The 20,390-nt window shown below is 30.2% G+C and overlaps 1 protein-coding gene across 2 annotated transcripts; it reads left to right on the top strand.

Moving 5' to 3' along the window:
- Nucleotides 1-13,274: 13,274 nt before the first annotated feature.
- On the top strand, nucleotides 13,275-17,947 carry LOC111618127. Of its 2 annotated transcripts, none has more exons than XM_023359577.1 (3): nucleotides 13,275-13,556; nucleotides 16,799-17,088; nucleotides 17,422-17,947. In XM_023359577.1, exons 1-3 carry the CDS (start codon nucleotides 13,536-13,538, stop codon nucleotides 17,687-17,689), a joined length of 579 nt encoding a protein of 192 aa, XP_023215345.1. In that variant the 5' UTR covers nucleotides 13,275-13,535; the 3' UTR covers nucleotides 17,690-17,947. The 2 variants fall into 2 exon arrangements, with proteins under 2 accessions (XP_023215345.1, XP_023215346.1); XM_023359578.1 differs by lacking the exon at nucleotides 13,275-13,556 and adding an exon at nucleotides 16,413-16,705.
- The last annotated feature ends 2,443 nt before the right edge of the window (nucleotides 17,948-20,390 follow it).

The following is a 20,390-nucleotide window of genomic DNA, read 5'->3' as shown; positions in this document are numbered from 1 at the left end:
CATGAAACTTTTTCTCTATTCTTTTTCTTCTTCACTTCAATCATTTTTATTCTTAAATACCTTCGTTTGTATATTAATTAGATCACTTGCTAATATTTATTTAATCTCGGGCTTTAATTAATCTCTGGTAATCTCGTCGGCGTTTAAATTAATTAGCAAATAGAATCTGTTAATTAAATCCATTTTCTTAATAGATTTCCACTTAAATTCGTAGAAAATTTAATAAAAATAGTTCCTTCCGTTTTCTTTTTAAACAGCAAAAGTTTTACCTTTTATACGGAATTAAATTTTATTTTCTTTTTTTATTAATTTCTTTTTTTAAAAAATACATTCGAATTTATTTGATTTTTATAAATTTTATTTTATTTTTTAATCATAAAGTCCATTTTAAAAATTCAAACGTAAAATACACTCATTGACAATGGCTAGTTCTAAGTGACATGCTGCTAAGTAAGGAAACCAATGGAGTAATCTGTTTCATATGAAAGGGACAATGTCATTGGTTCGTTTACTTAGCAGCAGCCATTGTTGTGCATGGAGAAGAAAGCGTTGGAATCGAATGAAACTTTATTACTGCGGACGTAACGACCGCGGTAATAAGTTTCAAGTTTATTATCATCGTTATTACACATACAATATAATTTAATAAATAATTTAAAAGGCAGGCGCGTAGCGAAAGCCTTCCAACTCCCACTTACAACCAACCATGCTAACACAATTTAGCGAAAATATATCATTATACAATCAATATAACGAACGAAACAAAATAAGATATGACCCCCTCAAAAACATTATTAATGCTATTTTTTAAACTCCGCTCTACGGGCACTAAAAGGGCCTTTTTTCTAGCCCGATAATGAGTTAGCCAGGCTCACAATGCGGTGGCTGGGTAGTGTGGGATGGGGCACGATGTATCGGGACAGACCACCATCGAAAAATTCCTGGAATTTTTCTACTGCTTCGGGTTCTTCGGAGAGCCTCGGCCATCCCGTCGGCAAATTCCAGGGTATTAATCTTATATAACTGATAAAGAAACGTTATCAAACATATTTGATGATGGCGAACGAGATCTGTGAACATTGTGCAATAACAATTATCCACGTTTTAGATTTAATTATGTGTTCTAAGTGTCCGAAACGTTTTCATTTTGATTGTGCAGATTAATCTGGTATGAACTTCAATAAGTTGAGTAATTGAAATAAGAAGGAATGGAAATGCTGCAGTTGCAAAAAAGATTTAACATTGATGCAATGCGGACAGGAGTGATAGGTGTTGGGGACATTATAGATAAAGCTTAATTAAGAAAGATATGATAATACATGTATATCGTCAAATTAGCTCAACGTCCGTACAGACGTCGAACACTCCCAAATGCAAGGGCGTTCACTAAACAAGATGTATTTTTCATTGATTTGTCTTTCTTAAATGATTACAATATCAAAGCAAAGAAATAGTTTCCTGTGGTACAATTTAAAGAAACATTTAGTATTTTGTAGGACATCCTCTTCTCTGGATACATATTGCGATACAATCGGGCATAGAAGCATACAGGTACCTTATAATATCTGCAACAGATTTGCCCGTAGATATTGCAACTGCCCCTCTAGGTTCCTCAGTCCAAGACTGCAAATACACTCCAAGACTGCAAATATTGGCGTTTCATCTGGTCCAACTTATGCTCGATGGTCGACAAATTTAGAAAATGGATATGCCAAGTAAGTGTGACAATATGATGAAAACATTCACAGGAAACCTAGCTATGGTCTGTCGAGCATTATCTTCTGGGAAATGGATGTTTGCAGACTTCATGAAAGGCATCGCACGCAGTCACAGGATTTTCTGAGCGTACCGCTGTGTCGTCCTCGTAACATTCTAGGAGTGATCGACTGTCATACGAGGCTCCTTAGACCAAATTCCAGCACTGGAACAGACGGATTACTCAACAGTAAAGATTGAAGTGCTCACCAGAGGTTCTCAACACTAAAAACATAATCACGTCTCCAAACAGAATCGGGATTCGTCGGTAAACATAATACTTCGACAATCCGTAACAGTCTGAACTTCATGTCATGGCATCACTGAAAATGTAATCGATGGCGTTGAAGTGCTAATGGCAGGTCGCGTGTATGTAAATTTTCCTTTGCTGGTCGCCTGCAAATGGTATGAGAAGAGACAGGGTTATATAACGAGCTTCTACCTGTCTCTGGATGGCGAAAAGAGACGTTATTGGCACTGTTCTTGCTTCGTCATGATTAAATCATCTTAACCATGTTCATGTCTGTCTTAAACAGATATTATCTCTTGTGACGGTCTATTTAAGGTGTCTAGAGCCTGCCACGTATGCGTGCCCTTACGTATCCCTACCCAAACATCACACAGCACGGCCATCTTTCCCTTCAGTCCGATGCTGCTGTCTTTCCCAAACGTCGTCAGCTGTGTTTAATGTCTGACTGCTTCGTTTAGACATGCCTAGCATTAGAAGACCTCCAAACAGCTGCACTGAAAATTAAGAATACAGTGAACCTCTGCTATCCTTTCTGTAGGATATTGGGACAGCAATTTTAAGGTATCCTGGTGCCTTTATTTGATGTGCAGACTACAACTGTAATCATTAACGAGACAGCTGTACCAGAGATCTACAGCAACATGACAATTCTTTCCGGAGACGTAACTTTTTTGTCAATGAGAGTATATTCATCTTTAGAAATAAACAGATTCAAATTACAGAGAAATAAAGACTTTCTTCATATAAAATACAGATTTTACTGATATGTAGTTGAAATAACGTAAAATTATTGTAATTAAAATTTAATAAACTGGCAGTTTTTTTAAAATATGCATAGATTTTGACAAAAAAAATTCAATAAACCGACATTTTCTAAGTAAGGAAATGAAGAAAGCCAATTTTAAAATTATTTTATATTTATGTAAATACGATCGCGATGACAGCTCGAAGGAAACACAACATCAGAGAGAATTAAACTTCCAGTAATAACCTACAAAGCATAATATTTATATAAAGAGTAGAAACAAAAAGACAACAACAACAAAAAGAATAAGGAACATGTACAAGAAAAAGCCTAAAAATATTTATTTTTCTCAATTTTTTTCATGAAAATGTAAACGTTGTCTTTAGAAAATATCAGTTTATTAAATTTCTATAATTTGGGATCTGAGGAAAGCCAATTTTCAATCTTTAGTATTTATGTAAATACGATTATAATGGCTACAGAGGGAATTGTCTTCAGCTTCCAGCAACACCATAAGAAGTATCACTATATAAACCGAACAACAGGAAAAAGCAGGGGGAAGAAGAGAATAAACAACCTCAAAAAGATCCGTTATAAGTAAATGTATTTTCATAATTTCCTGAATTTTTTTTCTTTCCTTCAATGTATAAAAGTATTTTTTTTTAAATATAAGTTAATTAAATTTCCATAATTAAATAGTCTAAAAAAGGGAGCTAATTTTACGATTTTTACTATTGGTATAAAATTATTACTTTAAGTAAAATTATTTGTTAGAAGTATTATTAATAATATCTAATTAAAAAATAAATTTATTACTATAAAAATTAATTATATATCAATAAAATTTGTATCTTACAATAAAGGAGCTAAGCTAAAAACTTTATTGATTCTAGGATAGTAAAATTTCTATTTTTTGTATTTATAACATACAAATTTTTTATTAATCAAACGTACATTTTCTAGAATAGTCAAGTAAAATGATTAATATAAATTAGTTTAATAAGAAATAGAAATATAAAACACATGTTTCTTATAAAACATGTCAATTTCTTCAAGAAAAATAATAATTGTTACGTAACAAAAGAATTTAAAAAATTTTTCTAGATATTAATTCTATGAAATTTACAAATAAAAGAAAAAAAAAATAATTCTAGAAAAAAATTTTTTTCTAGAAAAAAATTTTTTTCTAGAATTTTTACTATAAATTATTAGCGAAAATGTCCGGGAAAAAAGCTATATTTTTAACTCTGTATAATAAATTAAGAAATTACTAATACAATCTTAAAATTAGTCTGAAAAAAGATAAAAATTGAATAAAAATTACTTAATTTTACGTTTTTAATTACTGATAATATAAGATAAATTAAAACCAAGAAAAGCAATTTTTAATATAAAAATTCAGATTTAAAAAGAAAAATAACATGCAAAAATTCGAATTAGTGAATTAATATTTTCGTCGTAACTTTTAATGTTTTAAGCTTCGCTTAACTTTTAAAAAAAGAGAGATTTCGAGGAATATAAAATAAGATTTTATAGAAAATCGAAGATAAAACATTAACTTATGAAAAAGGACAGTTTTTTTTTCTTTCTTTTTTTGTATTTTTAAATTCGAAAGATACGAACTGAATGCTAATTTTTGTAACTAAACTATAAAATAAGAATTGGTTTATTCTACTTTTATGTTTACCATTCGATATTTAATAAATAATGTTTTTCTTCTTAAATCACGTATTCTAAAGAAAAAGCATTTGCATGTTTATTTAGTCTCATTATTTAATTTCGAACATTTAATATTGTAGGTGCGATTGATGCACGGGATCTTTGCATTCTCATAACTCATAATCTTTCATAACTTTGGTTGTTGCAACTGGTTCTTTGTTTAGATGCTCCCTCAACATGATAGAGCACCCTCACATTTTTCTAGAAGAACACGCATTTTCTTGAATGCCCAATTTGTTCAGCGATGGATTGGACGTTACGGACTCGTTCAATATCCTCTTCGTTCGTTCCACCTCACGTCATTGGATTATATTTTGTGGAATAAGTTAAGGAACAAGTGTTACTAGCAGTTTCGACAACCGAAGAAGACATAAAAGAGAATAAAAATGCCTAAAAGTATATAGAATAACCAGTGTTATGTAATGTAGAAGGAAGAAAACCTGGATTAAAAGTAGCTGCTTTTTTTTTAGCTAGAATCGAAATATATTAACATTTTGATAGGGTTACACTAGAAATTTTGGAGTTTACCCAACTTCAACCCTAGGGGAGCCAAATTTTTTAGCTGATTTAGTACCTTACCTAACTAGAACATTGAAAAAGAAATGTTTAATCAACGAGGTTTGAAGGCCACAGCTTGCAAAAATGCAATTTCTGAAAAAAATAAATTGTTATCCGAAATTTCTATCGTGTTTATAAACCATAAAACTAGTTCAAATTTTAAAGAAATGTATATATGTATGTAAGGATTTCCTATCGTAAAAACTCTATTCCTCTATATAACAAGTGAATCTAGAACGAAATAGGTTCGAAAATTCCTTTAAAAAGAAAACTTTTTCAGAAGTTTGGAAAAGAAAATCAGGACCTCTTCAGCATTTAGTCGCCAGCAACTTCACTTGGCTTTTGGCCAATCCAAAAATGTTCTTCACCTTTTTATATATATTTAAAAATGGTACTACAAAAATCCATTTTTGATATAATGAAATTATAAAAAAAAGAAGAAAAATACGAAAATAGGTGGACGTCATTTTATCATCTTTTTGGTGCGACATTTTAAGTTTTGCAAAAGGCCAAATAACTGTCGTGTGACGTCTTCCGTAGCGTGTATCTGTTAAAGACATCCCGACGAAGATAAATGGATGGAGAAGGAGTTTAAACTATCATCAGAACTTGATAACATTATACAAAAATGATTTATATATTTATAAATACGGATTTTTGAAAGGTTGGGGGGAAAGGATAAATACAGTATGGTCGACGGACGGCTTCGTGATTTATAATTAAAGCAATATTTTATATACATGCCAGGCTTAAAAGAAGAAAAAATATTTAAAAATTACACCGATCCGTCCATCTAGAGATTTAAAGTGTCGAGTTTAAATCCTTAAATCGCACGCCAAATTTAAAAATTTAAAAATTCTCGCGTGACCAATAGAGACGTACGATTTTTTTACGTCACTCAAATGTCATTGTAATTCAAATTTTTTTTTTTTTAAAGTTTCGAAAACTTACTTTACAATATTGTAATTATATTAAATATTAATTCAATATTTTTTTTAAAAATTAAAATTAATTATTAATATACTTTAACGTAAAATTTGACACTGTTTAGTAATAATTTCTTTAATAATTAAACGTGCTGCCATCTATTGAATATTAAAACTAATTTTGTTTTATATTAATTAATAAATCTCTATTTATAGCCAAGTATAATTAATTTTAATTAATTTAATTTCCGTTTTAAAAATTTATATAAAATTTTATTCTTATTTTAATATAAGTTTTCAAATAAAACAATAATAAAATAAAAGAAATTTAATGGAAATTATTTTCTCCCCTCTAATTAATTAATTATAACACCATCTAGTGTGAGTAATTATAATTAAATTACTGCTGGAAACTTTAATGAGAAAGTTTCGAATCATAAAATTGGATTGGGGAAAAAAGAAGAAGAAGATAAAAAGGAAATAGTAAGCTACTAAAAGTGTTTTTTTGTAACGTCATCGAGAAAATTTGTCAATTCTTAAGAGAAATCCCCTGTGTTGTTTTTTCTTTTATTTCTTTATTTCTTCCTCCTCCTCCTCTTCTTCTTCTTCTTGTAGTTGATTGATGAATCGCCTGTTTCCGAAAGGACTTAATGAATACAAACTGAAGATTTCAAATTGGTAAACGCCACTTTCTAAAAAAAACAGAGAAGATTCGCAACTAAATTAAACTTTGATGTTTATAAAATATTCAATGCATTATTAGTAACGAGTGCTTTATGTGTAATTACAAGAGGTAATGTCTGGCAATTTTCACCGGTTCTTCTCGATGCAATGGTTTTGTTTTATGCCAAAAAATACTGGAAGAAGTGGGCCAAATTTGGGCAAGACGATCACCTTTTATGGCTTATGACTTACGGATGATTTTCGGTTTATCGGTGCCATAAAACTTGGTGTGCCATATTCTCTCACTCACAAGAATTTCCTCCCCCTTCCGGGAATCGTAATTGACTCCACAGATTAATAATGGAATATAAGTGTTAATCGAACAAATTTAGGAAAACTAATTATGGGGAAGGGTTTCGTAAAGGTTAAAGGTCACGCTTTTGTTTATTCTCTCTTCAGAAATCGTAATAAAAGTAGCTTTATATCCATATCATGCGATGCCATTCCGCATCACTAAGCCACTTTCTTTTTTCTATCTGCTTCCAATTATACGACTCTTTGATATATTTCTCTTCCATTTCTTCTTTATTATACAACTGGTAATGGAGTTCTGCATTGTTTCAATTTTTCTTTATTCCTCCTCCTCCTTTTCTTTTTTAATAGAGTTTTTCGTTCTCTGATTAATTTTCAGATTCATTGGCGTGTCTACGTTTCATAAGTTCTTTCATTTCGTACGCGTCACTACTTCGTTTGTGTGTACAAACTGATAGATTGTTGTTGCTACTTCGGAAACATTCTTTAATCTTCTTTTTCTGAATGTATCTGAAGCACGCTTACGGGAAAATTACAAAAAAATAAAACAAAAATTAATAGTAATTTTATTTATGCCAAACGAAGTGGAAAACTTAGGAAAGGTTTGTTTAATCTTCAATACGTAAACATCTCAAGTAAAATCATTCCATTTTAATTAAAACGAATGCCACTCGAATTAAGTAGAGAACAAAGTAAAGAACACTTTGATAGATTTGATAAAAGAAATATGAATAAATAAATGTTATTAAAATCTAGGCGTACGAAAGGGGAAAGAGGATGTGTGCCACCCCTAACCGAAACCTTTGAAGTAGTTAAATAAAATGTAATAAAAACAACTTTTCTTTCTAGAATACGAAAAGGTGCAGTTGTAAGAAGGGATCCTTTCACAAAGTCATCCGAATACGTCATTAATGCAAGAGGTATTATTGCATGAAGCGTTCTATGACGTATCCAGGTACCTTCTCACAAATGGTACTCGAATACGTCATTAATATAAGTAGGGTAGCCCCTTACATTTTCAGAGATACCCTTCTCACAATGGTACAGTACCTCTTACATTAATTTTGAAAATTTATTCACAGTTTATTAGTTTTTAGGAAATGGTATTCATATAAGATTGGTTTAATTAACGAGACTAGACAATGCAACACGAGTACGATCTGCAAAGGAGTGCCTTCCGGAAGAACTTTCTATAGGAAACGGGAACATATTTAGGTGTTAGACACACGAAGATAGTATTCGTATAAGATACTTCAAAGTAAAACTTAGTTAATTTTTTATTTACAATTAGAACTTGAAAGAGGTGAGATGGACTCGGGCTAGTCAGAAATATCGAACTGGACCCTATCTTACCGCTCTCGGCTATCTTTTTAAAACCCATAAAAATATATGAGCAAAATCAATAAAATAGGCTGGATGACCAATGAGGTAAAAAAGACACTAGCCAGCTGCCATGGAGATTCAAAATTGGTTCATCTTTTCACTGGTGGATTAACTAGGATATGTTGGGTATCGTCTCTCACCACTTTACTGTAGCAAAAACTAAAATTTTCTTTACTCTAAAGCACAAGCAATAAATCAGAGCAGATGCTAAATCTCGAAAGACGAAATAGTGTACAGTGCAGTACAGTTAGAAGTTTCAATTTAAAACAATGTGCGAAACTAAAACAAAAATTAATAAAATAAATAGATTTTTCCACTACTTATCAAAATAAATTTGTGTTATTTTGTGTCATTTTTTTTGTATAAAATAATAAATTTCAGGACTGTTTATCCGAGTCACAAGCCGAACAGTCTTGCACCTACACTCTCTGAGCCTGTTTATAATTTAAAATTCATTAAATTGCATGTAAAATTTAAAATATTCCACATGTTTTCATATATAAATATAAAACTTCTTTAAAAATATATATATATAAAATTTTACACGCGGAGCATTTCAAACAAGCATTAAAAAATTATACATATGTATAAATAAGCCATAAAATATCTGCATTAAAGTCAGTTTTATTAATAAAAATTTCATAAAAATTTTAAAAAGAATGTCAAAATTTCAATGAATTTTACTAAGAAATGAACACGCACGTAGAAAAAAAAATTAATGTTATATTTAATGAATTTATAAAATATATGTTAACATTGATTTTTTTAAAATAAAATCGCAAATATTAAAGCTAGAATTTTAAATAATTTTGACAAGAAAACAGAAAAGAAAAGTATTTCTTCTTTTAAATATAAATAAATCAAAAGAAGAAAATCTCTCGCGTGTTAAATAAAGTAATAAAAATATCACGTGTTGAATTTTTTGAAAAATGTTCAAATCGATATTAAAATAATTTTTTTTTTTGTAAAGATCTGGCAACACTTTACGTAACAATTAATTCGGGTAACATAAAAATGTGATTGATGACGAAACGAAGTCTTGAAATAAGTTCATGATTTATTTATAAACTTTACCATTTTTTTTCGATAGATTTTTGCTAAAAGAATCCAAATTCTTTTATTCTCCAAATGGATATTATTTGCCTTCATTCATGCGCCTCGTTTTCTTTTTAAATATGAAAGCTTTTATCCTTTCTCATTCTTCCACCACATTCTAATGTTTACTTTAAAAAGAATCGATTTTCGCATACAAGAAATAATATAAAAAAAATATGTAAAAAAATAAACAGTTTTCGCCTCATTTAAATATTTAATTTCTTAACATTTTCTTTATAAAACATTTTAAAAAGTAACGTAATAAAATCTCTTCCATTTCTTCTTTATTATACAACTGGTAATGGNTTAAATTATTTTAAAATGTAAAAAGTATACTTTTAAATATTATTATTGTCAAAAATATCTATCTTTTTTTTTTTAAATTATATTTTATTTAGTTTTCGTGATGATAAACATTACTGTTGACCTATAGCTTGAGTTACCATAGCAACCGAAATTATGTTTAACGATTTCTATTAATGAGCAGATAAACATTTTTATAACCGAAAAATTCCGTGTTTATTATTTTATTTATTACATAAAATAGGCTTTATAATATTAATAAATGATAAGGCGACAAAATAAGAAAATTATTTTAAAAAATAATTCAAATAATAAATGCAACCATTAAGTAGTACTTATACAAACGTCACACTAATTTAAATTACGTCAGAATCAAATAAATAATATTATTATTTAGCTTTGTTAAGCGATCGATAATCGATAATACCATTAAAAAATATATATTATATTTTTTTAATAAACGCATATAATTTTTTTAAAAATATTTTAATTGGTTTAAAAAATAAGTTGGAATTATTTACTTAATTAAAAAAAATAATAGAAATTTATTTAACTTTTTTTAAAGGCCAAATAAGGATTATTTTCTGGGAAGTTTCTTTAAGACTCACCTCTTCTAATTGGTCGAGAAGAAAAAACGTCACAGGTAAAAAGGTTCGAGTCGGTTGTGTGAGGTAAGCGAAAACACTTGTCATTGTTGTAACCATCACGTGTAGAATACGAGGAAGGAAATCGATTCCAACACCTGTGGTAATCTCGTCTCCAAATTTCAGTTCCCTTCGGTACTTGCGCCGATGACGTCACACTCCTCTAGGTCCATTCCGATGTGGACAGTGATCCGCTTTCATCATCACCATCATCTTCATCGCGCGCCATTCGAAACGACTCCCCTCTCCTCCTCATCGGCTTTATTCCATTCGGGGTTAAAATAATATTCATAATAATAAATGAATATTCGTGACCAGGCGCATTGGTAATTTGCATAATGGCGCGTTTTGAACTTGACATCATTTATCAACTTATCTAGAATTTGGTACGTTGAATATGATTAAACTAGTTAAATTTTTCGAATTTTTATTATTGTGTGTAAGCGATAATATAGAAAAAATATATATATATGAATCATTTATAATTTAAGCGAAGAGCATTTGAATTTTGAATGACCGTTATTCAGTTCTTTCTGTTAAAGATGAACCAATCGAAAAGTAGCTCTTAAGGTAAACTTAATTTGATGATTTATGAAGTTTTAAGTGGAAATTTTGTCTCAAACGTTGAGATAAAGCACCGTATTGAATAGAAGAAGTAGAGGATCTTCATATTCCCTCTAAGAAAAACACAAAAATTCATAAATTAAACTATATTTTACTGCCTAAATTTGTTCTAGAATTTATTCTAACGATCCTCTCATTAACTTAGTTAAATTAATCGTGTTTAGAAGTTAGTTAAAAGGTTAAACACGCCATTTAAACACGAAGCGAAGAGTTTATTTCCGGTTTGCATGACGTCCGTGAAGAACATTTTATCTATTAAATTAAACAAGGAAACGTTGATAATTTGTGGATAAAATAAAGAGGAACGGGGGAAAAAAAGTAATGTGGAAAATGCAACTGTTGCGTGGAAAGTAATTAACATACGACGTGCCGTGTTTGTCGAATTTATCACCTTTTCCATTTGGGTGATCCGCGATGGCGTGTTTGTCCTTAAGGGTGAATCGCGAAGCAGATACTGGAAAACGATATTTCAATTTACTGTTGTCATGGGAACAGATAGAAATATCGCAGTTGCACTTACCTTAAAGGTGTAACGATGATTGAAAAATATCAACATTCTACGTTGTACAACATAAAACACTTTAATGCTTTACGTGAGTTTCAAACTTTTTAAACTAGGATATAAATTGTTTAGATATTCAATTTTTCTATACGACAATCGCTCATTGCGTATTTTTCCCATCCTCCCTCCGGTCAAGATTCTAAAGTGTGGTTTCGGATTAAAGTTTTATTTATTTTTTTTAACATTTATCTTTCTTTTAAATAAATAAAATCGAAATTTTATCCAAGTTAAAATAAATTAAAAAATTAACGTTATTGCGTAAGTTTGCATCAAAAACTTTATTAAAATGTAAAATAAAAAATAAAATTTCACTTATAAATAATCGATTAATTTAAAAAAAATCGATTACTTGCGAAGAAATTAATCGATTATTTTTAAATTAATCGAGTATTTTAAGAATAATCGATTAAAAAAAAGAAATTGACAAGGTAAAATAATTGATTGTTATACTGAAACAGAAATATTTAAATTTTATTATTATTATTATTTATTTATTCATTTTTAAAGAAAGAAAATCGATTATTTTTTTATGTAATCGATTAATATTTATCAGTGAATTAAAATAATTCAATAAAATGTCTTACGTTAGAAATATTTATCAAAGGTTAAAAAATACATAAACTCGACTCTTTTTTTTAAAAGAAAAATAAAAATGTCTACACACGAAAGAGGCCAATAAATTTAAATAAATTTTCATAAAAAAGAAGAGGAAATAAAAGAAAAAAAAAGGGAATTGAATAAATAAATAAAATATTAAGACTATTTTTCATTTATTTAATTTACCAGAGATATAATGTTTAATATAAAAAAGAAATAATTAAAAAATGTTCGTAATAAAAGAACGTGTTTAAGGGGTAAGATATGACTACAGAAGTAGGATTTTAGTAATTAATAAATTTATATAAAAAAATAGTAATAAAGAGACGATAAATATATCTTTAAAAATTACTTTTTGGATTATTATTATTTATTTATTTACTTATTTATTTTTGTAAATAATATTCTAAATTAGGAAAGGAAGGAAAGAAGTGTTTATAAGATGAGAAATAAATTATTTTTCCAAAACTTGGTGTGTGCTTTGTAAAGAAGAAATGCAAATGAAACGAATGTATTTTTCTCCATCCCGCATGTATCTATTCACATTGAGAAACGATACATTTTGTTGAAAGAGCATGGTCAACACACACACGTACGAAATGATTTTTGAACAAACAGTACGACCAAAGGAACGATTTTCCTCCTGAAATATTGATATAACTTGTCGGATTAATTCATGAATAATCCAAACAAAATGGAAATATTTCATGTAAAATGTATAGCAAACAAATAAAAAAAAGTCTCCATCTCGTATATTTATCTGAAATATTCCGAACGTATGCGTAACTTAACATCCATTTCTCTTTCTTTTATGTGTGTATGTTTTTTACAAGTATTTTTCATTCCTTGCACTTCAAAAGCTTCTCCTATCGATGCGTTAACTGTAACCTTTCTCAGAGCGTTTATGTATTGTTTCTGTGCACCGTTCTACGTGACGTAATGGCCTTTTGTTCGCTACTTGTGACATAGAGACCTTACATTGTTCACGTACGAGACAATCACCTTATTGCTAGCATAATTATCTGTCACGTTTAACGTCTATAAATTCCCAGAGTGCAGATTTAGTGAGGAATTAAGTACGTGTACGATACGAATTTTCCTTTCTAATTCTTTAACCCCGAGCTATATAATTAAACGAATCTCCCGGCGACACTTTCTGAACCAGTTCTGTTGTAGGATGCCTCCTCGTACCTCCGACATCACAAGATTCTTCATTCTACGAATTGTATCAGTAGGAGGTGCATAAAGTCGAGTTCCGTTCCTCGACTTTCCCTTCATTGCATTTTATTCTGGTTAGTTTCGGTCGCTGACCCCTCTTTACTTACGTGAGTTTTCGTTCCTGAAAAATTAACCGAAACGTTCATCATTAAGTGTAAAGAAGAAGTATGCATTGAGCGTGATGGTCTTAGAATCAAACAAGGTACGATTTATGATTATTTCCCTATTAACCGACCGTTTTTTTAAGTCGTTTACGTCATTTCCATTCATAAAAATTAACGTAGTAATCTAAAACACGTGCCATTTACAAATTAAACTGTGAATGAGCGAAATTGACAACTTTTTCTTGTCAATTTCCTTCATTCACAGCACGCGAACGTAGTAGTAATGTAGCGAAAGTATTTTTTTTAAATACGTTAATAAATTAGGAATTAATTTATTAACGTATTAAAGTATTTTTTTAAATACGTTAATAAATTAGGAATTAGTTTAATGAGTGTAAATAAAATATAATTAATTAATATTTATAATTTTTTAAACAATTAGAGAAAGCAATTTATTTAAAAAAAAAATAATAATAAAAGATTTTAAAAAATTACAAAGCGGAACATGTCGTACCCATAACCTGACATTCACGTGGCGCGAGAATTTTGAATTCATTCNTTAATTAATATTTATAATTTTTTAAACAATTAGAGAAAGCAATTTATTTAAAAAAAAAATAATAATAAAAGATTTTAAAAAATTACAAAGCGGAACATGTCGTACCCATAACCTGACATTCACGTGGCGCGAGAATTTTGAATTCATTCAGGGTTATCGCGGTCATTGACACGAGTCCTATGTCAAGACTACGTAATTCTTCCTGGTGCAAGAAGAAGTTTTATTTGTTTAACTTTTGAACATTTTCTTTACAAATTTCATTTGAAAAATTACCTGTTTAATCTGTAAATATTTAACTTAAATTTAGAGGCGAATTAATTTACTTTCTCCCCTCTAAAATACCTTATTTTAAATCTAATTAGAGAGTAGATTTATTAAATTTATAAAAATAAATTATTTTAAATTATTTAACGTAAGTCGCACGTCGTAACTTGTAATGTATCGTGTATACGTGGAAAAAAAATAATAATAAGTTTAATATAATTAGATCGTCTGTTTATCTGTCCGTTTATCTTCTCTCAATCTCGTATTTAGTTCCGCCAGAAAAACGCTAATATGATTATCTTTTCTGTACGTCCGCATCCCATTACCTCAATAAATTTCTTCTTGCGTAAAGAACTAAAGCTAGAGAAAGGAGTAAAAGCGATAAAATAATCAATTCAGACTTTCAATACCGTGTTCCCATTTCTGTCCGGGAGTAAGGAAAAAAAAAAGTTAACGTAATCAACACGTGAATCTTTCTCAGATTTTTGCTTAAGGAAGAAGGAAGGAAGGAAGGAAATCGTTGTTACAGTTGGCAAACGAGTGTTCTATTCGTAAAGTTTTTCTTGTATTTTTCTGATTTTTTCCCCCTTTGTAATCTTTCCTTCTGTCTTTGTGACTCTCTCTTGTATTCTTGTGACTCTTTTGTGATTCAATCTCGCGTGTTTGACTCTTTCTAGCACAGTTGTGTTTCGTTCTTGTGTGTTTGAGATTCAATCGTGTGTCTGTGATTCTTTCTAGTACCTTTATAATTCATTCTTGTGATTTTTTTGTGTCTTTTTGATTTCTTCTTGTATTTTGTGGTCCGTTCTTGTGTCTTTGCGACTGTTTTGTAAATATCTATCGATTTTAGTATGCTCAACGAAGGAATTTAATGTAAATGTATATCCTTCCAACACTTGTATATCAATCTTATTTCTGAAGAAGTGATGAAAGTATATTACTTTTCCATTTCATTTCAGAAGTATAAAAAAAAAAGAAAAAATGTAATCATCGTCGACATGCAAATATACGTTTGGACATCCGTCTGGCTGTCTGTCTATCGATTTCGCTTACTTTAAATAAACTTTATTAACTGTAATTAAGCCAATTTTTTTCAATTTGTTCACTTTTAAATGAAATCCTAAATAAACATTTCTCTATAAATCAAAAATTCCGGTAATAATCTGGCAATAATTCAGCCTCCCGATAAGGATTAATGCCACTTATTTCGCTTCTTACGCTCATTTTTTTAAGCACCACGAGCTATTTTTAACTAATTAATCCACTCAAACTTCTATATATTAATATAATTAAAATACTTTCGGGGTATACCGTAAATAGTTTTGCACTCTTCGATAACTTTAATCGATTAATCTACATCAATCAAGTTATTGACGTCAAAGGACGACTTGAAATTTTTCTCGAAATTATAAGGAACAATAAACTTCTCCGATTAACTGGGTTAGTTAATCCTTACCGGGATTAAGGGCGGATTAATCTCGTCACAAGTTAATCCACCGCTGATCATTAATCTAATGGGATTAGTGTAATCCGCAACGTTTATTTGCGTTAATATCCGATTAAATTAATCCTGGATCTAAATAATTCGGGATTAATTTAATTCCGGAATAATCCTTTAATTAATCCGGGATTAAATTACGGATTGCTTAGGAAAATTTTAAAAAGGAAACCGCCATTTTTTTCCTTATGAAGTTAAGAATCTGGTTCAAATCGAGTGGGATTAACGTAATCCTTATCATTCAGATTTCATTACTCATTTGATTAATCTAATCCTAATTCGTTAAAATTAAGGATTTTATAGGTTAATTAATCAACCATTGCCATTTTCCCTAAATAAAATAAGGTAAAACTGCCATTTCTCATTAGATTAAAGAGAAAATGAATGGGTAGATTAGTATAATCTTCAACCCTTAACAGCTTTAATCTAGGATTAATTAAAGGAATTTAACTTAATTTTAAAGGAACGAACGTTGAAAATTTGGAAAGGAAATGATAATTTACCTAATTAGATTAAGGATCCGGCTCAAAAATGGCGATTAATCGAACAAGATTAGTGTAATCAGCAGCGCTTAAACTACATTACTACCCGATTAATTAATCTTAATTAAGGAAATTAAGGATAAGGATTAGTGTGGGATATAATTCGCCTCACTTAATTTACATTAATCCTAAGGAATGATTTAATTAGAGGCGACTTAAATCCATTGGTTGAGAATCAAAAAGGAAAAATCGTCATTTTTCCTTATCGGCATAAGGATCTGGTTCGAAAACCCGGATTTAATTCCCGTTCAGGGGGGTCGAAGCGTTACTAAGGAGTGACGAAAGGTGTGTATTGTGATAAAAGGATGCAGAGCGAAGCAGTAAATCCGGATTAATCAAGGTGTACAGTTCATAATGTACGAGACTCGTTTACAGTAAAGAATGGTGCCTTTAATATATATATATATAAATTTAAAAGTAAGTATTTTGTGTAGAGAATAACACCCTTTACGCCATCTTTGTTTCTTTTTTTTGCAGTATTTTTACTGGATTTTTATCGTTTTCCTGTGTTTCCATCTACTTAATGCATACTCGAAAAGCAAGGCAGAATATCCCGAGGGATATTACGCATTCGAGGAATCCACTTCCATCTACAAAAAACCACCCAAAGTCAGAAAACCACCCTACTTTAAGGCTGATGTACCATGCCCCGGGGAGGATCCCATTGGACGATTTTCGCCACGTGATACGCTTTGCGGTGACCTGAACAAAGGTTTCATACCACGCAATCCTATGGGACAGACGCCATTTAAAGAACCCTATCCATTGTAAGTCAAGCGAAATTATTCCCTAGTGCCATCTATTGTTATTTTAGAGAATTAACGAGTAGACGTTATACGACGGGCGGGATTAAAGCATTAGCGCTTTTTTTTTGGTTGTTGTTTCCTCGGTTTTTAACGTTTAGTTTACGTGTTACGAAGACAAATATAATAAAATTAATGCTAATTTGAGTAGCTGTGTTACCAGGGGATTAAAGTAATCAACTAAAGTAATAACTTTCTGTAATCAATCAGCGGGTAGTATCATTTTTTTTAACGTTAAATTACGAATTTATTTAGAAATTTCTTGTTACTGACGATGTCAAATTTGAAATTTTACAGCGACGTAATCAAGAACAAGACGTTAAAGTTCCTAGCCAGGTTACTTCCCTATCTCAAACAAGACATTAACATACCAAAGGTTGCTAGATTCGTAGGTGCTCCTATATCCTATAGAGAACCAGGAGGATACGACTATCATCAAATACCTCTACAGTATCACAGAAATCGACGCTCTGTTACGGATAAAACAGTAACAGAAGAGACAGCGACGACAGAAACATCTAACGTAACGTCACGAGGTTTATGTGACGATGGATCCGGAATGTAAATCAATTTTTATCTTTTTGATCCGTTTACTAAGGCTACTGAGGCCTCTCTTGTATAATATAATAATTAAAGGACTAAGAGCAGTTGAATACCCATGACGCGTAGAGGCCCAGAGTTTCGAGGGCCTCAAAATTGTATACCGCAATTTATTGTTTTATAGCCACAATTACATGCTATTAGTTTATGATATAAAATTATAGACTATAGAGGGGCCCCAATCTTGTGCTTAGAGGTCACGGAAGGTTTTAATCCACCACTATCGACGATTAATCTGAAATGCAGGGCTGGATTTAAGTATACTAAATAAGGTATAGTTTAGTGCCTCACTGTTTTTTAAACTTATTATTATTTGGTAAAGAGAGGGGCCTTTTATGTTATAAGTTATAGGCTAACTTAGACACAACTAGATATGTTTCAAGGCCTCTAATTACACGAGATTCTAGGCAAAAACTTAAGTTTTTCGTTTCTAGTTGTAAACAAATTAATATTTAGTAGTTTAAAAGACACTNAAAGTCTCCATCTCGTATATTTATCTGAAATATTCCGAACGTATGCGTAACTTAACATCCATTTCTCTTTCTTTTATGTGTGTATGTTTTTTACAAGTATTTTTCATTCCTTGCACTTCAAAAGCTTCTCCTATCGATGCGTTAACTGTAACCTTTCTCAGAGCGTTTATGTATTGTTTCTGTGCACCGTTCTACGTGACGTAATGGCCTTTTGTTCGCTACTTGTGACATAGAGACCTTACATTGTTCACGTACGAGACAATCACCTTATTGCTAGCATAATTATCTGTCACGTTTAACGTCTATAAATTCCCAGAGTGCAGATTTAGTGAGGAATTAAGTACGTGTACGATACGAATTTTCCTTTCTAATTCTTTAACCCCGAGCTATATAATTAAACGAATCTCCCGGCGACACTTTCTGAACCAGTTCTGTTGTAGGATGCCTCCTCGTACCTCCGACATCACAAGATTCTTCATTCTACGAATTGTATCAGTAGGAGGTGCATAAAGTCGAGTTCCGTTCCTCGACTTTCCCTTCATTGCATTTTATTCTGGTTAGTTTCGGTCGCTGACCCCTCTTTACTTACGTGAGTTTTCGTTCCTGAAAAATTAACCGAAACGTTCATCATTAAGTGTAAAGAAGAAGTATGCATTGAGCGTGATGGTCTTAGAATCAAACAAGGTACGATTTATGATTATTTCCCTATTAACCGACCGTTTTTTTAAGTCGTTTACGTCATTTCCATTCATAAAAATTAACGTAGTAATCTAAAACACGTGCCATTTACAAATTAAACTGTGAATGAGCGAAATTGACAACTTTTTCTTGTCAATTTCCTTCATTCACAGCACGCGAACGTAGTAGTAATGTAGCGAAAGTATTTTTTTTAAATACGTTAATAAATTAGGAATTAATTTATTAACGTATTAAAGTATTTTTTTAAATACGTTAATAAATTAGGAATTAGTTTAATGAGTGTAAATAAAATATAATTAATTAATATTTATAATTTTTTAAACAATTAGAGAAAGCAATTTATTTAAAAAAAAAATAATAATAAAAGATTTTAAAAAATTACAAAGCGGAACATGTCGTACCCATAACCTGACATTCACGTGGCGCGAGAATTTTGAATTCATTCAGGGTTATCGCGGTCATTGACACGAGTCCTATGTCAAGACTACGTAATTCTTCCTGGTGCAAGAAGTTTTATTTGTTTAACTTTTGAACATTTTCTTTACAAATTTCATTTGAAAAATTACCTGTTTAATCTGTAAATATTTAACTTAAATTTAGAGGCGAATTAATTTACTTTCTCCCCTCTAAAATACCTTATTTTAAATCTAATTAGAGAGTAGATTTATTAAATTTATAAAAATAAATTATTATTATTATGATCATAATATAAATTTAATGCGAAATTGATATGTGTTGAGATATATATATATATATATATATATATACGAAGTGGCTTAGAAATCAATTAACTATGTTTTGTTTTATGCGGACTGCATTTGTTAAAGCCATTACAATTTTGACGAACCTGTATTTGAATAAGACAGAAATTCTGGCATTACAGTAGTACTGACTATTGTGCAGTGAAGTAAATACGAGTACCAGAACCTTATGTATCCTATTAGCCATTAAGAGTTTGTCTTATGTATGCAAAATGTCCGAGAAGTAAGTTAACCATGTTTTATTGGATCTTCTCATCTCTACTTAAAAATATGAATATGTTAAGGTTATGTAATTAGCATATTTAATAAGGCAATAGTTTAGTTTTTACAAATGTTAACTAACTTTTGCTCATCCTATATACTAAAGTAAATATAAACAACCAAATATACGTATTCATTATTTAGTGCCACGCGATTTATAACAGAAAATGAATAATTTAAAGCTTATAAATCAAAAGTAATTAAAAATTATAATTATATACTTTAACCAACTTTATTTAATTATTTAACTTTACCTCTTATTTAAATATTGTAAATATAACTGAACAAAACTGTGAGATAAATCCCTTAAACTATAATATCCAATTCATTTTGAACAGAAAATTAAAATAACAATGCGATTGTAATCGCAGAATCCTCGAAAAATGTATAATATGAAGTTGGATAATCAATATTTATTAATTTAATTAATAATTATTTTTAAACACATGTAATCTTTCTAATTGGTTTGTTG

Source organism: Centruroides sculpturatus, unplaced genomic scaffold (genome assembly GCF_000671375.1).
Source record: "Centruroides sculpturatus isolate CEXI.00-Female unplaced genomic scaffold, Cexi_2.0 scaffold62, whole genome shotgun sequence".
Classification (NCBI taxonomy): domain Eukaryota; kingdom Metazoa; phylum Arthropoda; class Arachnida; order Scorpiones; family Buthidae; genus Centruroides; species Centruroides sculpturatus.
This window is presented reverse-complemented; position numbering and strand designations above follow the sequence as displayed.

Bases quoted from the DNA above. Each gene is read 5' to 3' on its own strand.
- LOC111618127 (XM_023359577.1), top strand. From the start codon at position 13,536: ATGGTCTTAGAATCAAACAAG. The intron at 13,557-16,798 runs GTACGATTTATG...TTTTTTTTGCAG, and splicing joins TGGTCTTAGAATCAAACAAG to TATTTTTACTGGATTTTTAT. The intron at 17,089-17,421 runs GTAAGTCAAGCG...GAAATTTTACAG, and splicing joins TTTAAAGAACCCTATCCATT to CGACGTAATCAAGAACAAGA.